The 20,779-nt window shown below is 32.7% G+C and overlaps 1 protein-coding gene across 15 annotated transcripts in view; it reads left to right on the forward strand.

Annotated features, from left to right (window-relative positions):
* The window catches only part of LOC132750697 (inositol 1,4,5-triphosphate receptor associated 1-like), a 90,539-nt gene that overhangs the window by 36,275 nt on the left and 33,485 nt on the right, over positions 1-20,779 (forward strand). For 14 of the 15 annotated variants that reach the window (XM_060740713.1, XM_060740710.1, XM_060740711.1 and 11 more), the window contains 2 exons: positions 1,366-1,491; positions 3,205-3,302. In XM_060740713.1, the coding sequence (XP_060596696.1) occupies positions 1,366-1,491; positions 3,205-3,302 (224 nt within the window). Of the gene's footprint in view, positions 1-1,365; positions 1,492-3,204; positions 3,303-13,726; positions 13,940-20,779 lie in introns of those variants that run through there. The other variant, XM_060740725.1, reaches the window with a different exon arrangement.

Here is a 20,779-nt window from a genome sequence, read left to right on the forward strand (position 1 = left end):
GAAAAAGTAACAATGTCAAGACTTGTAAGTAGAAAATTTATGTCATTTAAATGAGTTGTTTAATTTATTGCTTTGTTTATTGACACCACATGCCAATATTACAGTCCATTGTTTATAAATGCATCTCAGAAATGTAAAATACAGTTGTTTGTTTAATTAGTGTGGCATTCTAAAAACTTGCATAGAGATATGCAATTTCATTTAGTTGTAGGTTCTAGGATACTGGTGTAATTATCTTTGTTGGATTAAAGGGATACAATATTTTAATTATTCAGTAACTTAGGTAAATACTAACATATAGTAGTGTTTATTAAAACATTTCTGTCATAGATTGAGTAGACATATAAGGTTATATCTTAACTTCATATATTTGAAAAGTTTTTTATTTATTTAAATCAATATTTTGCTTTTTATTTACCTTAATAAATGAACAGATGTGGCCAGTTAGTGCCAGTCTCTTTTTAAGTATCTTGAATAACAATTTTTGTGCCTTATTAAAAGAAATAAATCACCTTAGTAAGGAAAATTTATTTGCTTTAATCACACCAAGTAGGCAAGCTTTTTGTAAATCTTGCATCTATACCAGAAGATAGATTTACTTATATTTATATAGTAATATCTTAATATCATCTTCTAAAACCATGATGGCTAAAGCTTAGATATTTGGCATGAACCATAGTTGGACATTTGGCAAGTTTTTTTCAAATTATGGCTAAATTTGTCTCCCTGGGTGTCAGGCATAAAGTAAACATTTCTATAGCCATTGACTTACCTTAGCAACCTATGACTTCCATAGTAATCATTCACATTTCATAGCAACCATTCACTTTCCTTAGCAACCAGTGACTGTAATAGCAACTATTGACATTTTGTAAAAACCAGTGACCTCCATAGCAATGACTTTCTTTGCAACCAGTGACATCAATCTCAACCATTACCTTCCATTGCAACCATTGATTTGCCTTAACAGCTAGTGACTTCCTTAGCAACCAGTAGCTTCCTTAGCAACCATAGCTACAAGTGACTTCCATAACAACCATTGCCTTTAAATAGCAACCAGTGACTTATATAGCAAAGAATTACTTTACATAGCAACCAGTGACTTCTTTACCAACCATAGCAATCAATGACTGTCCATATCTACTAATGGCTTCTGTAGTTACTTATGATTCTCCTTAACAAAAGCAACCAGTAACTTTCTTTGATTTTCAGTTTTACAGGTGCAAATATGAATTTTGTGATATCATTTTAAGATTTAAACCTTATATCTGTTATTTATGTTGGTCATTAACAGTGTGGGCGATACTGGGGCCATCATGACCCTCTTGTACATGGTTATTTTATGCATTATATTTGATATTTCAGAATCATCTGGCCAAGAGGAGAGATTATATAAGACAGAATAAGATGCCAGAGCTTTCAGAACTCTCAGAGAAAGATTCACCAGACAACAATAACGAGGAAAAAGCTGAAACTGTGATAAAAACTAAGGTTAACTTTTTTTGGCATATTCAAAATCATAAAAGAACATTATTTTTAGCTCACCTGTCACAAAGTGACATGGTGAGCTTTTGTGATCGCTTTTCGTCCGGCCTCAGTCCGCCCGTAAACTTTTGCTTTAAATGACATCCCCTCATAAACCACTGTGCCAATTTCATCCAAACTTCACAGGAATGTTCCTTTGGTGGCCACCTTTAAAAATTGTTCAAAGAATTTAATTCCATGCAGAACTCTGGTTGCCATGGCAACCGAAAGAAAAATCTTTAAATATCTTCTTTTAAACAACCCTAAGAGCTAGAGCTTAGATATTTGGCATGAAACATCTTCTAATAATTGTCTACCAAGTTAGTTCAAATAAAGGCCCTGGGGTCAAAATTGGCCCTGCCCCAGGGGTCATAGATTTTCCCTATATGCATATAGTAAAAACTTAAAAAATCTTCTTTTAAAGAACCCAAAGAGCTAGAGCTAAGATATTTGGCATGAAACATCTTCTAGTGAGTGTCTACCAAGAGTGTTTAAATAAAAGCCCTTTGGTCAAAATTGGCCCCGTCCCGGGGGGTCATTGATTTTCCCTATATGCATATTGTAAAAGATAAAAAAATCTTCTTTTAAAGAACCGTAAGAGCTAGAGCTAAGATATTTGGCATGAAGCATCTTCTAGTGAGTGTCTACCAATTTTGTTCAAATATATACAGGTGAGCGACCTCAGGGCCATCATGGCCCTCTTGTTTCAAAAGAAATGTTTTTTTTAATCTCTACCTTGTTACCTGTATGAAAAAGACTTAATCTAGATTGTAAATTGTAATCATTTTTTAATTGCATCGATGGATATAATAATGGCTGGTATATTGTCTTTAATAAGGCTGTATGGAAGTTTGTATTGCTCAGGCGGAAAGGAAGAACATCACTGTCACAATACAGACAGTTTTTATACAGAAAGCTACACTGTCTTGTAAAATCATCAGCAAGATGTATGTTTTGTTTCTTTACCACTTAATAATATTCCATATTATTTCATTATATCTTTGTTGATGGCAGGTGAAAAATTTATAATGAACTTTCAGCATGTTGGCAACTATGTCTAAGTGGTTAATTTTGTACAGACACAGAAAAAAAATCTCCCAGATCTCTTAATAGTTTTCTTTCACACCATGTCATATTCTTTGTGAACATATCCGCATCATAATGTTGCATTTACACTCTTACAAAAATGATTGATTGATATATTGATTGATTGATTGATTTATTTATATAAAGGTTTATGGGGATTTGTAAAGTTCGTTGTATGAACACCTTTTGATTGGATGTTTGTATTGTTTTTTTAGTTTCTAGCTATGTTGTTGTGTATAACTATAGTAAGTATGTGTCAATTGTTCAGGTTAGAGTTACAGTTATAAAACAACAGTCATTAACCTCTTAGGTCATTGTTGATATAATCAGGGTGGAAAGTCATGCGATGTTTATGTAAGGTAACATTGTAGCTCTTTTATTTTCCTGTTATGATTGTAGAAATTTTTCTATGCAGCAATATTCTGATGAAAATATGTGTCACAATTATGGTGATTATCTGGGCAAGTTTACTGAGGCTTAAAAATATTTTCCTATATTGTAAGGACATGTTTTTTAAGCTTTGTTAAAGTAGCATCAGACCCTCCAAGGCTTCCATAGTTATTTAAACTCTTGTGTTGTGTTTCTTTTTTTCAGGATGACACTCCATCATGTGAGATAAATGGTGATGTCATAATGCCCAGTATTCCAAATGAATTCCTTCAGAAACTTGGTCTTACTCAAGATGGCAAAAGGTTTGTACCTTTCATTATAATGTTGGAAGTGCATAAGGAGGAATATCTGTTCTTCATGGTTTGAATGCTTCATGGTTTGAATGCATACAAGGAATTTGCTCATGCAAGCCACCATTATAACTAGATAATCTAAAATTTCAGGATTGGTGCACGTTACCAACTCGGAGGTTGAAGTCATGGCCAAACATTATCAAAAATTCAATTGATTTCTTAAACTACCAAAATAATTATACCACCACCACAAAATGTGGGGGGGGGGGGCTTTATTCGATTCGCTTTGTCGCGTCGGTTGGTCCGTCCGTCGGTTGGTCCGTCTCCATTTTTGTGTCCGCTCTATAACTCCTATACCAATTGAAGGATTTTCTTCGAACTTGGCTCAAATGTTCACCTCAACAAGGGGATGTGCAGAACCCATATTGCCCATGTGTCAGTTCAAGGTCAAGGTCACAATTGAAGGTCAAATATCAAACACTATCAAATATTACTCAGTATGTCATGTCCGCTCTGTTAGTCCTACACTAATTGAAAGATTTTCTTCAAACTTGGCTCAAATGTTCACCTCAACCAGGGGATGTGCAGAACCCATGTCACCCATGTGTCAGCTCAAGGTCAAGGTCACAATTGAAGGTCAGTTATCAAACAATCAAATATTACACAGTATGTTGTGTCTGCTTTGTAAGTCCTACACTAATTGAAAGATTTTCTTCAAACTTGGCTCAAATATTCACCTCAACAAGGGGATGTGCAGAATCCATGTTGCCCATGTGTCAGGTCAAGGTCACAATTGAAGGTCAAATATCAAACACTATCAAATATTACACAGTATGTTGTGTCCGCTCTGTAAGTCCTACACTAATTGAAAGATTTTCTTCAATCTTGGCTCAAATGTTCATCTCAACCAGGGGATGTGCAGAACTTATGTCACTCTTTTGCTGGCTTAAGGTCAAGGTCACACTTTAAGGTCAAACATTGACTTAGAAAATATTCTTAAATTTTAACATTTAATTGAATAATTCTAAATCAAGAAAAGGTATTTGCCTGAAACTTAAAATATTTTTGAAGGGTCACAATTCTGATATGCTGTTCATTCAAGTTTCATATCTCTGTATTGCATTTTACCAAAGTTATGCCCCTTTTTAAGTCTTCAAATTTACATACAATCAAATATTAGACAATATGTTGTGTCCCTCTATAAATCCTATACTAATGGAAGAATTTTCTTCAAACTTTACTCAAATTTTCACCTCAACAAGGTTATGTGCAGAATCCATGTCACCTTTGTGCTGGCTAAAGGTCAAGGTCACACTTAAAGTCAAAAATTGACTTAGAAAATGTTCTTAAATTTTAACATGTACTTGAATAATTCTGAAACTAGCGCAGGCATTTGCTTGAAACTTAAAAGATATATGAGGTTTGGCAAATAAGATATGCAGGTCAAGTTTCATTACTCTGTATTGCATTTTGACAAAGTTATGCCCCTTTTTAAGTCTTCAAATTTACATACAACCAATACTAGACAATATATTGTGTCTACTCTAAATTCTATACTAATGGAAGGATTTTCTTCTCAAATGTTCAACCAAATTGGGTGATGTGCAAAACCCATCTTACCCTTGTGCTAGATTAAGGTCAAGGCCACACTTGAAGGTCAAAAATTGACTTATAAATAAAATGTTTAATACATTGGGAAAATGAAAGGTTATTTGTAACTGTTTCGAACATGATTTGATAATATATATTTATACTATCACCTGTACAATTAGTCTTTTTTTCATAAGAGATAATTTCTTTTTATGTATTTGTGCCACATAAGTTATTCCCTTAACCACCTTTTCAAGTGGTTTTCTGTCAAGGACATTGGTGGGGGTATGAATCGCATTCAGCGAAAGTTCTAGTTCTTTTGTGGTTTTCTAATACCACTTCTGGTATGATAAACTGGAAATCCATGCAAAGGAATTAATAAAATGATAACTTTGTGCAATTCAATAAGAAACAGAAATAATAAAAACTGACATGTTTGGAAAATTAATATCATTTTGAGATTTTAAAAGAATATCTAATTTAAGACTTAGATACAACAGTTGTAATTTATCATTCATCGGCAACTCCAGAAATAACCAGCTATTTCAGGCACTACCTTAGAATTTCCTGATATTATATTTAACATTGATATAGAGACAGAGCTGTCTAAATCTTACTTAATATATTTCTATATTGGACAACATTGTCTCGTGAAGAATGAACATCATTTTATATTAATTCTAATTTAAAATGAAATATTGTTCACAGGTGTGTTTTATACAGTTATTTCCAGTCATTCATCTTAAAAAAGTTATATCTGGAACATTATTGGCAGTGGAAAAGAATTGATGGTGTAAACAGTAATGTTAATAGAAGTAGAAAGTTTTATTATAATAAGGATGTCACCTGTCTCAGAAATCTTCCAGTTTATTCTACTATCTACTATAAACTATTCTATAATGTAGGATTTTCAGCTTGACAATCGCAGAATACTGGAGCTAATGCAGTCTCCCATTTGCCGGCGTCCCTGTGGTTAAGTTTATTATCTAACATGATTGGCACAAGTCCCATAACTCTGATTTGCTGATTTGCATATCTATGCCCCTTTTTCAACTTACAAATTCTCGCTTAAGTTTTTGGGTGTAAGCTGATATCTCCATAACTTTTGAAGGGTTTGTGTCTTTTTTTGTGACAATTTCATGCATTCATAATAATCAAGCAGTGATTTACGCAATAAAACATCTTAATAACAAACTTTTGTACCTTTTTTGGACAATTTTATGTATTTGAAACACTCTTGTGACAACTCTTTTGAATTGTAGAGCGTTGCTGGCCTGCAACAGCTCTTGTGTGTTATCATATCTTTAAGCTATAGGATAGTCAAGCTGACTAAAAGAGTACTTTATTGTGCTTAAAGAAATAGTTTCCCTTTGATCAATTCATTAAACATCTTCATGTGCTTGATTTGTTATTGACAATGATAATTAGGTTATTAAGTGAAAAATTATTGTCTTTATGGTCATCATAGTTTAATGTTTAAAGTCTTGTAGAATGTTCTAAGATTTTATTAGTTCAAGTGCCTAACTATGATAAGTATCTGTTTGGTATACAGATTATGACAGGCTTCATCTTCAGTTTTAAGCATGTGCCAAAAAATGTAATGGGTATAAATATCTAAATTTTTTCAACAACAAAAAAAATGTGATGTTGACTTTTCGTTTTGATGAGAATATGTGTATTGGACAACTAAGTAGTCTGAGTTTGTCTGTAGCAAATATCACAGGGATTGAACAAGTGTTCACTGGGAATAGTCAAGTGTGCTGGCATACTGACAGCTCTTGTTTTATATCATATTTATCTAAGATGTCTCAAAATGACCAGTAAATTAATGTTGCAGAACAGTGGTATATTTCAAAAATGTCATTTGATAATGCCAAGAATAAAAAAACATTGTCAGATGATTACAACTCTATTACTATGTTCATAAATCTTATTATTACAAAACCTAATAAGTATGCTGAAATAATGCCATGTTATGATAGTTAACTGTAAATAAACAGTTTATGAAATATTGAAAACACTTGGCTGATATTCAGACAATTCTGAGTGGTAAACACTAATCCATGATTTGCCAAAAAGCTATTTCCTAAAAGTTAAACACACTAGAAATGTGCCAGCAATATTGATGTACAACATGCAGAGTAATGCACTAAAGTGAGAGCAGTAATTAAACAAAAGCAGCATTAGAGGCTCCTGAATATTATGAATATAAATTGTCTCTAATTGTTGTCATAGAAGTTAACCATACCTGATAAGCATGATTACTTAGACATGGTGTCATTATTATAGTAATTTCAAGGCTGGTGCTGACAATTGCTGGCATGCACCATCAGAGCTAGGTCTGCCAACACACATGGCTATCAAGCCAGCCTGCATAGCTAAATCTGTTAGTGCCTGAGACTTGCTGTAATCTTGACATTGTGGGTTTGATTCCCTGGCTAGCCATCAGTCTTTTGAATGTGTATTAGTGCTTTAACACTTGGCATGCTAAAGAATTGGCATTGGGGCATCTTTCTGTATTTTGCACTATATCCTGCATGTTCTAAAGTGTGGAGGAATAATATGGGTAACCAGTGGCAAGTATAGGTAAATTCAAATACACCCACACATGGCTATGTTGTTGTCTGCTTTAATTTAGAATGTTTTACTCCCTTAAACTTACAATGTATTATTCCAAATTTGAAACCAGACCAGTTTATTATATGTATTTAAGAGAGGTAACGTTAATTTGATACCAAACTTTTATAACCTTGTAAATACCCTAAAGGATAGCAGCTAGAGTGAAAGGCTATTAAAAACTTTTGTTAAATTTTGTTTAATACACCATATCCTCCTGTCTGAAGGGCAGAATAAAAGTTTATAGCAATAGTGTTGTAATACTATGAAGTTACAAAAATAGATATGGTAGTGTTGCAATAATCTCATTAAATGGTGTTGAAAAAGTTTTTATTTGTTTAACATTTGGAGACATAAAGTTATGATACTTTATATTGTATGTAACCATGTTAATATAATTGCAATAGTATGTAGAACTACATTCTTCAGTTATTAACACAGCTCTAAGTGAACTTTATTACCTATGAAGGTAGTTAAAAGTTAATTTTAAATTTTCAAACAAAGAAAAGTTCTCTTAATAGTGATACATTTGCAAAGAAGTTGAAAGATACAAGTTGAGAACAGAGTATTTCTCTTAAACAGTCATAACACTAATGCATTACCTTTTCTGCATAAATTCTAATGCAATTTTTTAAAATGCATTTTTGCAATTACATCAAACATTTATTTACTCATTGTTAAATACTGTACACATGCATAAATATGTCACATCAAACGTGCATTTGAGCACAATTTTGTTAATTCGCTATTATTCGTTATCACACAAAATATGCATTGAAGCACACAAAGAAAGTGTCTTTCACAAAAAATTCTTTAGAGCACACTGGATGTATGTGTCACATCAAGTATGCATTATGCTCACTTCTGTAACTATGTCACAAGAAACATGAATTGTGCCTTTTCTTGTAAAAGTGTTAAATCATAGTATGCAGGTAACAACAGATTCTACTCATACTGATCTAAATGTGTCACACCAAACATGCATTGTGCACACTAATGTATGTTACAAACAGGGATCATCCTGGTCAGGATTTTTAGTGAGAGATTTTCTCTCATTTGAGAAATTTTGATGAGAGAAATTAGATTTTCTTGAGAGATTTAATTTTCATGATGGGTGAGGTTAAAAATACGGAAATTTCTAACTTTTTAAAAATCACTGTACATATAAACATTGTTTATCTAATAAGAAAAAAGAAGATGTAGCTCTGTTTATTACAGTGATTTTTTTTTTCACTTTTTTAACACATCCTATGCCTTTTCTTTTGTGATTTTTTAAACATAATAAAATTCTAATTGTGAAAAATAAATATACACCTTTATTCTGAAATATAAAAGAATTATACATGGATATCTACTACAACTATTATTTGCAGTCAATGTTCCTAATGGACAACACTGTACTGTGCAGAAGTGATTGTTGAGATTTGAAGAATATTTTTATAACCTTTCATTTTGTTTTCTTTATGATTCTCTTCACACACCTCCCTCCATTAAAAAATATACCTGAACACATAATGACAAATATCTCCATATCCACAAATATAAACAATATCTAAAGTAATTTTTATTCATAAACATCATTTTTAGTGTTATAAAACCCCTTTAAATAACACTTGGCTTCCTTTTAGAATTTTTTTTTAATCACGACATCGCGAAAATATGTGACAAATGAATATTTGTCTGTTTTTGCTGAAACATTCACAATTCTAGCTGTTGCTGATTGCAATTATATAAAATTAAATATTTTTGTTCAATAAAAGAACAATTTCTATCGGCTATTTCATCAGGAATCGTAAAACAAAATTTTTTAATTTGTTCTTTACGGCAAAATTTACCGTGGTTGATGTGACATTTAGAAGACAAATTTTACCGCTAGATTTATTTTTGACATGTCCATTTTTATGCCCCCATTTCGAAGAAAAGGGGGTATATTGCTTTGCACTTGTCGGTCCGTCGGTCTGTCGGTCCGTCGGTCCGTCGGTCCGTAGACCAAATGGTTTCCGAGTGATAACTAAAGAACCCTTAGGCCTAGGAACTTCAAACTTGGTATGGTGATTGGTCATGACCAGTAGATGACCCCTATTGATTTTGGGGTCAAGGGGTCAAAGGTCAAGGTCACATTGACCTTGAAAGCAAAAACGGTTTCCGATCAATAACTAAAGAACGTTAAGGCCTAGGAACTTCAAACTTGGTATGGTGATTGGTCATGACCAGTAGATGACCCCTATTGATTTTGGGGTCAAGGGGCCAAAGTTCAAGGTCACATTGACCTTGAAAGCAAAAACGGTTTCCGATCAATAACTAAAGAACCTTAAGGTGTAGGAACTTCAAACTTGGTATGGTGATTGGTCATGATCAGTAGATGGCCCCTATTGATTTTGGGGTCAAGGGGTCAAAGGTCAAGGTCACATTGACCTTTTAAGCAAAAACGGTTTCCGATCAATAACTAAAGAACGTTAAGGCCTAGGAACTTCAAACTTGGTATGGTGATTGGTCATGACCAGTAGATGACCCCTATTGATTTTGGGGTCAAGGGGTCAAAGGTCAAGGTCACATTGACCTTGTAGGTAAAAACGGTTTCCAATCAATAACTAAAGAACCTTAAGGCCTAGGAACTTCAAACTTGGTATGGTGATTGGTTATGACCAATCAGATGACCCCAATTGATTTTGGGGTTAAGGGGTCAAAGGCCAAGGTCACATTGACCTTGTAGGTAAAAACGGTTTCCGATCAATAATGAAAGAACCCTTAGGCCTAGGGACTTCAAACTTGAGATGGTGATTGGTCATGATCAGTAGATGACCCCTATTGATTTTGGGGTCAAGGGGTCAAAGGTCAAGGTCACATTGACGTCTTAGGTAAAAACGGTTTCCAATCAATAACTAAAGAACCCTTAGGCCTAGGAACTTCAAACTTGGTATGGTGATTGGTCATGACCAGCAGATGACCCCTATTGATTTTGGGGTTAAGGGGTTAAAGGGCAAGGTCACATTGACCTTGTAGGTAAAAATGCTTTCCGATCAATAACTTAAGAACCCTTATGCCTAGGAACTTCAAACTTGGTATGGTGATTGGTCATGACCAGCAGATGACCTATTGATTTTGGGGTCAAGGGGTCAAAGGTCAAGGTCACATTGACCTTGTAGGTAAAAACGGTTTCCGATCAATTTACTAAAAACGCTTAGGCCTAGGAACTTCAACCTTTGTGTGATGATTGGTCATGACCAGCAGATGACCCCTATTGAGTTTTAGGTGAAGGGGTCAAAGGTCAAGGTCACATTGACCTTGTAAGTAAAAACGGTTTCTGATCAATAACTCAAGAACTCTTAGGCCTAGGAACTTCAAACTTCGTATGGTGATTTGTCATGACCAGCAGATTACTCCTATTGATTTTGGGATTAAGGGGTCAAAGGTCAAGGTCACAATGACCTTGTAAGTAAAAACGGTTTCTGATCAATAACTAAAGAACGCTTCGGCCTAGGAACTTCAAACTTGGCATGGTGATTGGTCATGACCAGCAGATGACCCCTATTGATTTTGGGGTCAAAGGTCAAGGTCACATTGACCTTGTATGTTAAAACGGTTTCCGATCAATAATAAGAGAACCCTTAGGCCTAGGAACTTCAACCTAGGCATGGTGATTGGTCATGACCAGCAGATGACCCCTATTGATTTTGGGGTCAAGGGGTCAAGGTCACATTGACCTTGTAGATAAAAACGGTTTCTGATCAATTTAGTATAAACGCCTAGGCCTAGGAACTTCAAACTTTGTATGATGATTGGTCGTGACCAGCAGATGACCCCTATTGAGTTTTGGGTCAAGGGGTCAAAGTCATGACCAGTAGATACTTTATAACCCTTATTAATTGTTTGATCACTGGGTCAGAAGTCATGCATAATAACCTTATCACATGACTAATTGGCTGCTGATAGGGGGCATACATGTTTTACAAACATATCTTGTTATGTTAGTCTGTGTCTAAAATTTTTATTAAAATCAATTAAAAGTGTTTAGTGGAAATTCTCGACTTACAGATATATAAAGGTTAGCCATCATACCGTATTTCTGTACAGTGAATTTGCGGTCTACCATCGGCAATTATTTTAGGCTCAATAATTCAAAGTGTTGGACTACTTTTTGGAGTTTTTTACACCGATTTCATAAATAAACAATTTGAAATTAAATTCTTGATGGGAATCGTGAATTTTTCATCATATTTTTGTGTAATTTTAGTATTCCTTAGATTGTGTTTAGACATTTTCGGGCTCAAATTGCCGTGCGAGATTTTCTCTCATTTCACAAATTTCTCTGAGATTTTGGTGATATTTTTGCGAGAAATCGCGGAAATCGCCCCCTAGAATGATCCCTGTACAACAAACAAACAATATGTTTGTCATTGTCAGTCTGTGCATTCTAACTCAGTCATGTTTATTTCATACAAAACATGCATTATTCTTACTTATGAATATCACTTAAAAAACTTGTGTAAATGTGTCACATATTAAACATCCATGCAAGCAGACATTTCACACAAAAGGTGCTGTTAAAGTGACATTATGCCCATCCAAGGGTATATAGTAAGTGGACATGTGAATATATAAATAAGTTTTCATTTTGCAATAACTTCTTGTGATTTAATAATTGACTTTGCAAAAACAATCAATAACGCACGGATTCTAAGGAATTTTCTGTAAATACCCATTAGAATTTACGGTGTACTGACATAATCCCCTTCGGACAAAATCCCCTTCATATATTTTTGTATATCTGGACATAATCCCCTCCATGGGTGGACATAATCCCCTTCAAGTGTGAAATTTTGAAGTGGACAAAATCCCCTTCATCAAATTGCTACCTAGGACAAAATCCCCTCGAAGGAATTTTCAGTTTATAAAGTGGATATGAGAGCCACATACTGCATTATGCTTTGTGGTAAATATCTTAATGTATAAAAAAGTAGAAAATATTTCAGCAGAAAAGCACATTCAATTAGCACATTTTAATCACATTAAAATTGCTTTATTAAAGCATTCATAACAATCAAGCAAGTAGTGCAGTGATCTTGGTTTGATTAAATTATTACTCTTTCATCAATAGAAATTGTAACAATGGATAGTATATATATCAATTAGAATTATCAACTTATACAATCAATGAAACAATTATTGGCTAATAAAAATGTTTTTCATATTAATCAATTTAAAACAATTAAAGAAATTGCCTAATCAAAAATGTGTTATGCAGTTGATAATTTACCATAATTTTAATGAAAACATCTAAACTAAATAAAGGTTAACTATTGATACATAATGATAAATAAAAAAACAAAAGTTCATTATTTATCAATTTTTAGGGAGTATAATAAAACATAATTCATCAATTTTTATGGAGCATAATAATACATTAGAAACCTTTGAAACAAGGAGATTTTGTCCGGGTAGTGAAGGGGATTTTGTCCGGCCTTGCAAAAAAATGAAGGGGATTATGTCCACCCATGAAGGGGATTTTGTCCGGTTAGGCGAAGGGGATTTTGTCCGAAGGGGATTATGTCTGACATTCAGAATTTACGTGTACCGTCGTTCAGTTTATAAAAAGATAGGGGGCAGTCTTTTTATATTAAAAACAGATCTATAATTTTATCCTTTACATTTTCAAATATCACCTGTTGGCCAAACACCATTTAAACAGTCAATCTTTTGAAATATAAAGTCAATTCAGCTCAACTTGACTATGAAAATATGAGCATAATGTCACTTTAAGCTTTATCTTGTTAATAATATGGCACAATAAGACACTGATTCCCCGATTTTTGTAATACAAAGAAATGTCTTCATAAATTATAGTTGATAATTGTTAACAATCATGACTTTGTTAAAAAAGAGACTATCAGAAATCACTATGATATGGATTCTATGGCAACATAGATTATTTCTTCATTTTCTGTCAATATAGTCTGCTAATATATATATATATATAGCTTTAATAAAGTACATGACATAACTTGTGAGATATAACAGTGATGTGATAGACTATTTTTATTGATAAAAACCTGTGCCATTTGATATAAATGAGCATAGTTTTTACAGTAAGACTAATATTATGAGATATGAACGACAAACTAGTATATTACAGTACAGTATATATTATACAACGTGTGCTGATTATTTTATAGATTAAAATAGAGGACAATAATATAGACATGTATCATCATTGGTAGAAGGTGTGGACTTAGTTCATTTATATGTAAGGACACCATATAGTGAAGGAGGGGGGAAAAAGCACATACAAATAGTGTTGATTCTATGTAATGAACATTATCATCATGATTTGAAAACACTTGACATTTTGTGCTGACATAAGTCATATTGGCTTGAAATATGGAAGAGTTTCGTTCACTTTGTGATCAGATTAATTTGGAATTTAATAATAATATTAAAAGGTATTACTAGTGTTTATATTTTAATCTTATTTTTTGTTTATTTGTTATTGATTCAAGTTTAATTTAATTGGAAATTTGACATTTATCAATCAAATACAGTGTACGCAAATACATGGTTTATAAAAGAATTGTATAAAGATATATTTATAAATTTTGTAACAATGTGATTTAAACCATTATCTAGGCCTTGAATGTATTTATTTATTTATAAACCAGATGATTTACTTTAAGGTGATACTCTTAAATGCTATACAAGGTTGGTTAAAATGATACCTTATTAAGTTAAATTTGAAGTTCTCACCAAAAAAAAATTCAGTAAAAGTTTCAGTTTACTTGAAGAGATTATTAATGATGGAATACATGATTGTAGGCTTAAATATTTAGTAAATTACCTTCTCAAATGTATACTTGTGGTAAAAAAGAACTGTGCATGTATAATAATTATGTTCAGGTATTGTTAATGCATGGTATTGATGAACTGAAGCTTCTATAAAAAAATTCAATGTCTTTGAAAACTGATCTCTAACCAATACACTTCTTAATACAATAACTATATTAATTAAGCTAATGTGAGATAAAAGCCAGATATAACCCTGTTGAACTTTTTTTTGGCAATTTCTCATATACCACTGAAGATACTTTTTTCTGCTAGAATATATTACAGAACCCCTAAAACCTGGGGGTACTGTCAGGCCATGTTTGGGGTAAAATATGCCCCCAAAAAGTGTAAAATTTAACCTAAAAATAATTACTCAAAACTGCATGGCATTATTTATGTTAACTACTGGCAATGACTTAAACAGATAAAAAAAAATAATCTTTTGAATGATAAGGCCTTGTATGCTACACCTTGTCTGACTTCTTCAGTTCTTTATCTGTGTAACACTTGTAGTTTTAATGTTACTCATGTTGCCAGGTAGAAATTAAGTTTTTTCTATCAAATGTATTTTCAATTTTAAAATATTTATCTGATAATACAAATTGTAATTGACATATTTGTGTATCTTGTGATAAAGTGCTGTGTTCATGATTTGGACTTCACACCTGCAAAATTACCTGGAAGACAAGATAGTATTGAAATTTTAAGGCTAAGGCATTGTGTTTGTTAGTTTCCTATCATAATCTTTTCTAGACAAATTCTGAAAGTTTCGAATCTATACATAAGGGCCTTGTAATAATATTAATGTGTCAGATTGTTGAAGATTAGGTTATTGTTTATAATGGAAACTAGATAACCTTAACTTATTAACTAAATTAATTCTTGCTCTTCAGCTGGGTATAATAACATAATACAGTGTCTGTGCAAAATGTGGGTGGACCAGAGTCCTAAGACCAATCAGTGACGAAAAAATTTACTGTCAATTACATAACTACATCACTATAAGAAAACCAGGGATATATTAGAAGAATCACTTGAGAACTTCTTAAGTATTTGCACATTTTTCAGCTTGACTATTCGCAGAATAATAAAGGTTATGCAGTTACCCATTTGTCGGCGTCGGAGTCCCTGTGTTAAGTTTTTGCATGTAAGCTGGTATCTCCATAACTACTGAAGGGAATTGTTTGAAACTTCACACACTTGTTCTCTATGATTATCTAACATGATAAGCACAAGTCCCATAACTCTAATTTGCTTTTTTGCATAATAATGCCCCTTTTTATGCCCCCACAGAGTGGGAGCATATAGCGTTGCACTTGTCCGTCCGAGTGTCAGTCCGTCAGTCCGTCCGTCAGTCCGTCCGTACGTCCCGAAATCTTGTGAACGCAACTCCTCTTAAACCGGATGGCAGATTTTGCTTAAACTTACAGGGATGAACAACCTTAATGTGTAGATGGTAGTAAAGGAAGGAATTTTCGCTGCGACCAAATTTAACAGAATTATGGCCCTTTGTTGATTTTTTCACTAGATACTATGAAGAAATTTTGTGAACGCAACTCCTCTTAAACCGCATGGCAGATTTTGCTCAAACTTACAGGGATGAACAACCTTAATGTGTAGATGGTAGTTAAGGAAGGAATTTTCGCTGCGACCAAACTTTACAGAATTATGGCCCTTTGTTGATTTTTTCACTATATACTATATAGAAATTTTGTGAATGCAACTCCTCTTAAACCGGATGGCAGATTTTGCTTAAACTTCCAAGGATGAACAACCTTTATGTGTAGATGGCAGTAAAGGAAGGAATTTTCGCTGCAACCAAATTTAACAGAATTATGGCCCTTTGTTGTTTTTTTCATTATATACTATGTAGAAATTTTGTGAACGCAACTCCTCTTAAACCGGATGGCAGATTTTGCTTAAACTTCCAGGGATTAACAACCTTAATGTGTAGATGGTAGTAAAGGAAGGAATTTTCGCTGCGGCCAAATTTAACAGAATTATGGCCCTTTGTTGTTTTTTTCATTATATACTATGTAGAAATTTTGTGAACGCAACTCCTCTTAAACCAGATGGCAGATTTTGCTTAAACTTCGAGGGATTAACAACCTTAATGTGTAGATGGTAGTAAAGGTAGGAATTTTTGCTGCGACCAAATTTAACAGAATTATGGCCCTTTGTTGATTTTTAGTTTTCAACTTGTGGCACATGTAGTCCAAAAAATATTTGACCTAGAGTCATAAGATTGACAGAACAGTGGTGTGTGGGGGCATCCGTGTCCTATGGACACATTTCTAGTTCGACTTAGAAATGCTTTGTAAGCTGGTATCTCCATAACAACTGAAGGGAATGGATTGAAACTTCACACACTTGTTCTCTGTGATTATCTTACATGATTGACACAAGTCTCTTTACTCTTGATTTGCTTTTTTTTCATAATTATGCCCCTTTTTCGGCTTAGAAATTCTTGGTAAAGGTTTTGCTTATAAGCTGGTATCTCCATAACTACTGAAGGGTTTGTGCCTTTTTTGGGACAATTTTATGCATTCATAATAATAAAGCAGTGATTTACTTGATAAAACATCTTCATAACAAGCCTTTGTACCTTTTTGACAATTTTATGTATTTGTATAGTTAAGCATTATTATACTCGGTAAAACACCCTTGTTACAACTTTTCGAATAGTCGAGCGTTACTGTCCTCCGACAGTTCTTGTGGTTTTTTTTGCTGGTCTGCAGGCATGTATTTACTTAGGTTTTGTCATGTAGTTTTGATCATGTGGGCGTTATCATCTTAATGACAGAATGATTGCTGGAATGTTGGTTCAAAGATCAATCTGTATATTGCTTCAATAGATTTGTCACAGTTGAAAAACTATAACTGACTACAAATCCAGGGGACCTTAGTTTGATACCCTTACTTAATACAAATAAGTCTTTGAGGGTGAGACATTAAAAATCTCAGGTCCCCTACCTTGTAGTTAAAGAACCTGTTGTTTCTCCTAAAATGGAATAACTTTATCAGTTACACTAATAAACATGAACAGTCTTCTAGATTGTATTTACCAGTATTGTTTTCATTGACAAGTTAAAAAAGGGATCACACTCATTGTAGTGTATTTTGATATAGAAAATCTTCTATAATAACAAAAGACACCACTGCAAGTCAAGTACATTTTAATAGATTAAAACAGTTGATTATAAGTTCATTAAAAAAAAACTTGGTAAATTTACTTGTCAGTTAACGAATAAGATAATAGTAAAATAATAGTGAAAAAATTATAAAAACAATGATTAACTTTTATACTTCCAAATGATTATGAACAACTTAATTTGTAGCTTTGTTTTGAAAAAAGTTGACAAAGGTAAAGAGTGTAGAAATTGACTGTTAAGATTAAAGGTATTGATTGACTGGCTAGATTGGATTTTGATAAGCTGGGTGATAACATCAAATTGGATCAATCAAAATGTTATCAGACTTCCTAGTGCTAGAGATAGCAATATTCACCCCTGCATATCAAACTGTCTCACCTTGAAAGTCTTTCATAGTTGTTTTATTTGATATTAAGGGCCTTTAAATAAGGTATATTGTTTTCTGATTTCTTTTTTAAATCAGAGTGTTTTATTATTTATTTAGAAGTTTATCTCGATATGGAGTCCCTGGAGAATTAAAATGAATGATTGTAGTTTAAATCATGTTATTTTAAAGCTGCAACCACTGAAATTGTATAATTGCCACCCACAAATTGTGATCATCTTTTATACAATTAAGGAATGTAGAATGTAGACCACCCTGTTTATGTCAAAGATTATTGAAATTCAATTCATTGCATATCACATAGTTAGATAGTAGTACAATTGAAATAATATCTATCATGATTTAAAAAAAAAAAGGTAAAGATAACTCATGGATAAATTTAGTATGAATGTAAATGATTTGTCTCCCTTATTCCAACAGTAAATTGTAATAAATCTGTATTTCAGTTCTTAACTATAATCCCTAATATCTTCAACTTAATGACACTATAAAGCTTTTATTGCTTTCATTCAAATATGTTACTGATAGTAACGCTTGCCTGTATTAAATTAGATAGTAAAAATTCAGGTCTTTGTATAAGGTATTAATAAAAGTTGCGAGCTAGGTATATTATTGTGCTATACAAAGATGCATGAAATCTGATTTCATTATGACAGAGTTCATAAATCTTCACTGCTTTAACAAAGGGTTTAGGTGTAGGTGTAAATGCTTGAAATGGGTGTTACTGATGTAAAGATGGCAACAAAATTAGATCTTAAAAGTTTAGTGCTCAGGTTTAAGGCTGTACCAAGGTTAGTATTTATTTTTATTTAATTTTCAGTGCAAATATGTTAGCTTGTATTTATTGCACATTTTAGCATGGTAACTGCGGGAGTGATTTAAAAGGCCGTGAGTTGTAATACGACTATGTTTCCAACAAAATAGTATTGCTTTGCAATATACCAAGCCCTTTCTCAGGCATTGCTTAACTAAATAATCAGAAGATTGGCTATAATATGTGTCCTATACCAATCAGTTTAAATGGTATAATCTGTTTTGTATATAATTTGCCATTTGCTGTCACTGATGGGAATTAAATTTTTCCAAAACCTGCTGAGGTAAATATTGTAAAAGGAAGAAGAATTTACATAAAGAGAAAATCAAGGTTAAGAAATTTCTGACCAGTCCTATAATTTGGTCAGCAACTAATTTATTTTCAAACCAGTTGAATTTGTGCAAATTTAAAATTCACTCCTACCCATAGGATATTTAGGTTCCAAACATTTTGGTGGGAAGTAAAAATAATGTAGAAAAAAAACAAAGAGGGATAATCCATAGTTTATTTTCTAGAGAGTCATCTAAGAGTACTTTCCCTTGAAATAATCTTAAATAATATGTCATATATTGTCATGTCTGCAGTTAGGAGATAAGATTGGTATAAGATTTAGATGAATACTGCTTTTATTTGTGTCTGGGTTGAACAAGTTGGGAGTGATTATATGATATTTAATCAAGACTTAACTTATATAATCTTCCTTAATGATAGGCAGAGAAAGTTTCCATGTGTTATCAGACTGATCTGTATTTATCGTACATAAACAGTTTTTATCTCTTGCTTATAAAGTTACCTGTCAGTTTTTGACTTGTCCCTGACATATACCTTTATTAATTACCAGACACCCAGGTTTAATTGAACTGATGTTTATTTCACTTGTCCGTTTCATAGGTATTTTAGGTTATTTCTTTCAGTATTTATCATCATCTTTGTCCGAAAGACTTCATGATATATTCTCCTTAACCTTGCTGAAGTATTAACTGTTAATTTTTTTTTAGTTATTAAAGGGAACCAAAACACTGAAATACTAAGATTGGGCATCATAGCTTTTATGCCTAGTCATAAACAAAAAAGTTTTTAACAAGTGCTAGTTTGTTCGGCCTTTCAGTATTCAAATTCTGCCTGCCAGTTGTGCCTAAATTAGTACAACATGAGAGCTAATGTATTGAGGTTCATGCTTCATAACCGTGCCAGACTCCCTCAGTTTTATTGCAGTATGAATTATAATTATAAATATTTTCATGTATTTTATGAAAATGCATTGGGTCCTAAATAATCTGTGAAAGGAAATTTATTAAGCATTAATTTAATGTTAATTTAATCAAACTACTGTAACTGTCATTAAAGCAGCCAGCATCCAAAAATTTAATGACCTGTACAATCACCAATCATGTTCAGTCAAATGGAACAATTGATAATTCATGTTTTGCTACCCAATTTACAAATTTATTTATAGAATTTGACCCAATATTGTCAATGTGAAATAATTTTACAATCAATTAAAAGCTTATAACAGATAATAGTCTAGCCTGCACTAGAACACTAATGATATACATGTATAATATAGGTCTTTATTTCATGGCTTAAATTGCAGTTTTAAGGTTGATCTTCAGGTTAGTCTCAAACTGTATGATAACATTGTATTCCCAATAATGTGATAATTGACTGAGCATTGTCTTCAATTCACTACATGAAACTTGCATGGTAAGATTCACATTTAATTTAAGCAGTTTTTGTTATCTTGGTTCATTGAGATAAAAGAATTGCTTAGGTGAATTTAAGAAGAAGAAATAATGGGAAATTAAGTCTTATTACCATGCTAATCTTAAATTTATCTTGTATAGACTTAATTGACCAATTTCTATAGTAATTTACAGAGATTTATTTGAGATGTTGGCAGGGAACAATGATTCTGACACAAACAAGATTGATTGTCTTATTCTGACAATAAGCTGCTTTTATAAACGGTGGTTGAAAGGCTCTTTGAATTGCTTTATTACTGAAACCTTGAATAAAAAATACATCACAAGATAAGTTTACTCAAACAATTGGCACACAGAGTTCAAATATCATTAAGATACATTATACAAAATGAAACATTGAATAACAG

This window comes from Ruditapes philippinarum, unplaced genomic scaffold (genome assembly GCF_026571515.1).
Source record: "Ruditapes philippinarum isolate M1 unplaced genomic scaffold, ASM2657151v2 ctg1423_1_1_1_1, whole genome shotgun sequence".
In the NCBI taxonomy this organism is placed as follows: domain Eukaryota; kingdom Metazoa; phylum Mollusca; class Bivalvia; order Venerida; family Veneridae; genus Ruditapes; species Ruditapes philippinarum.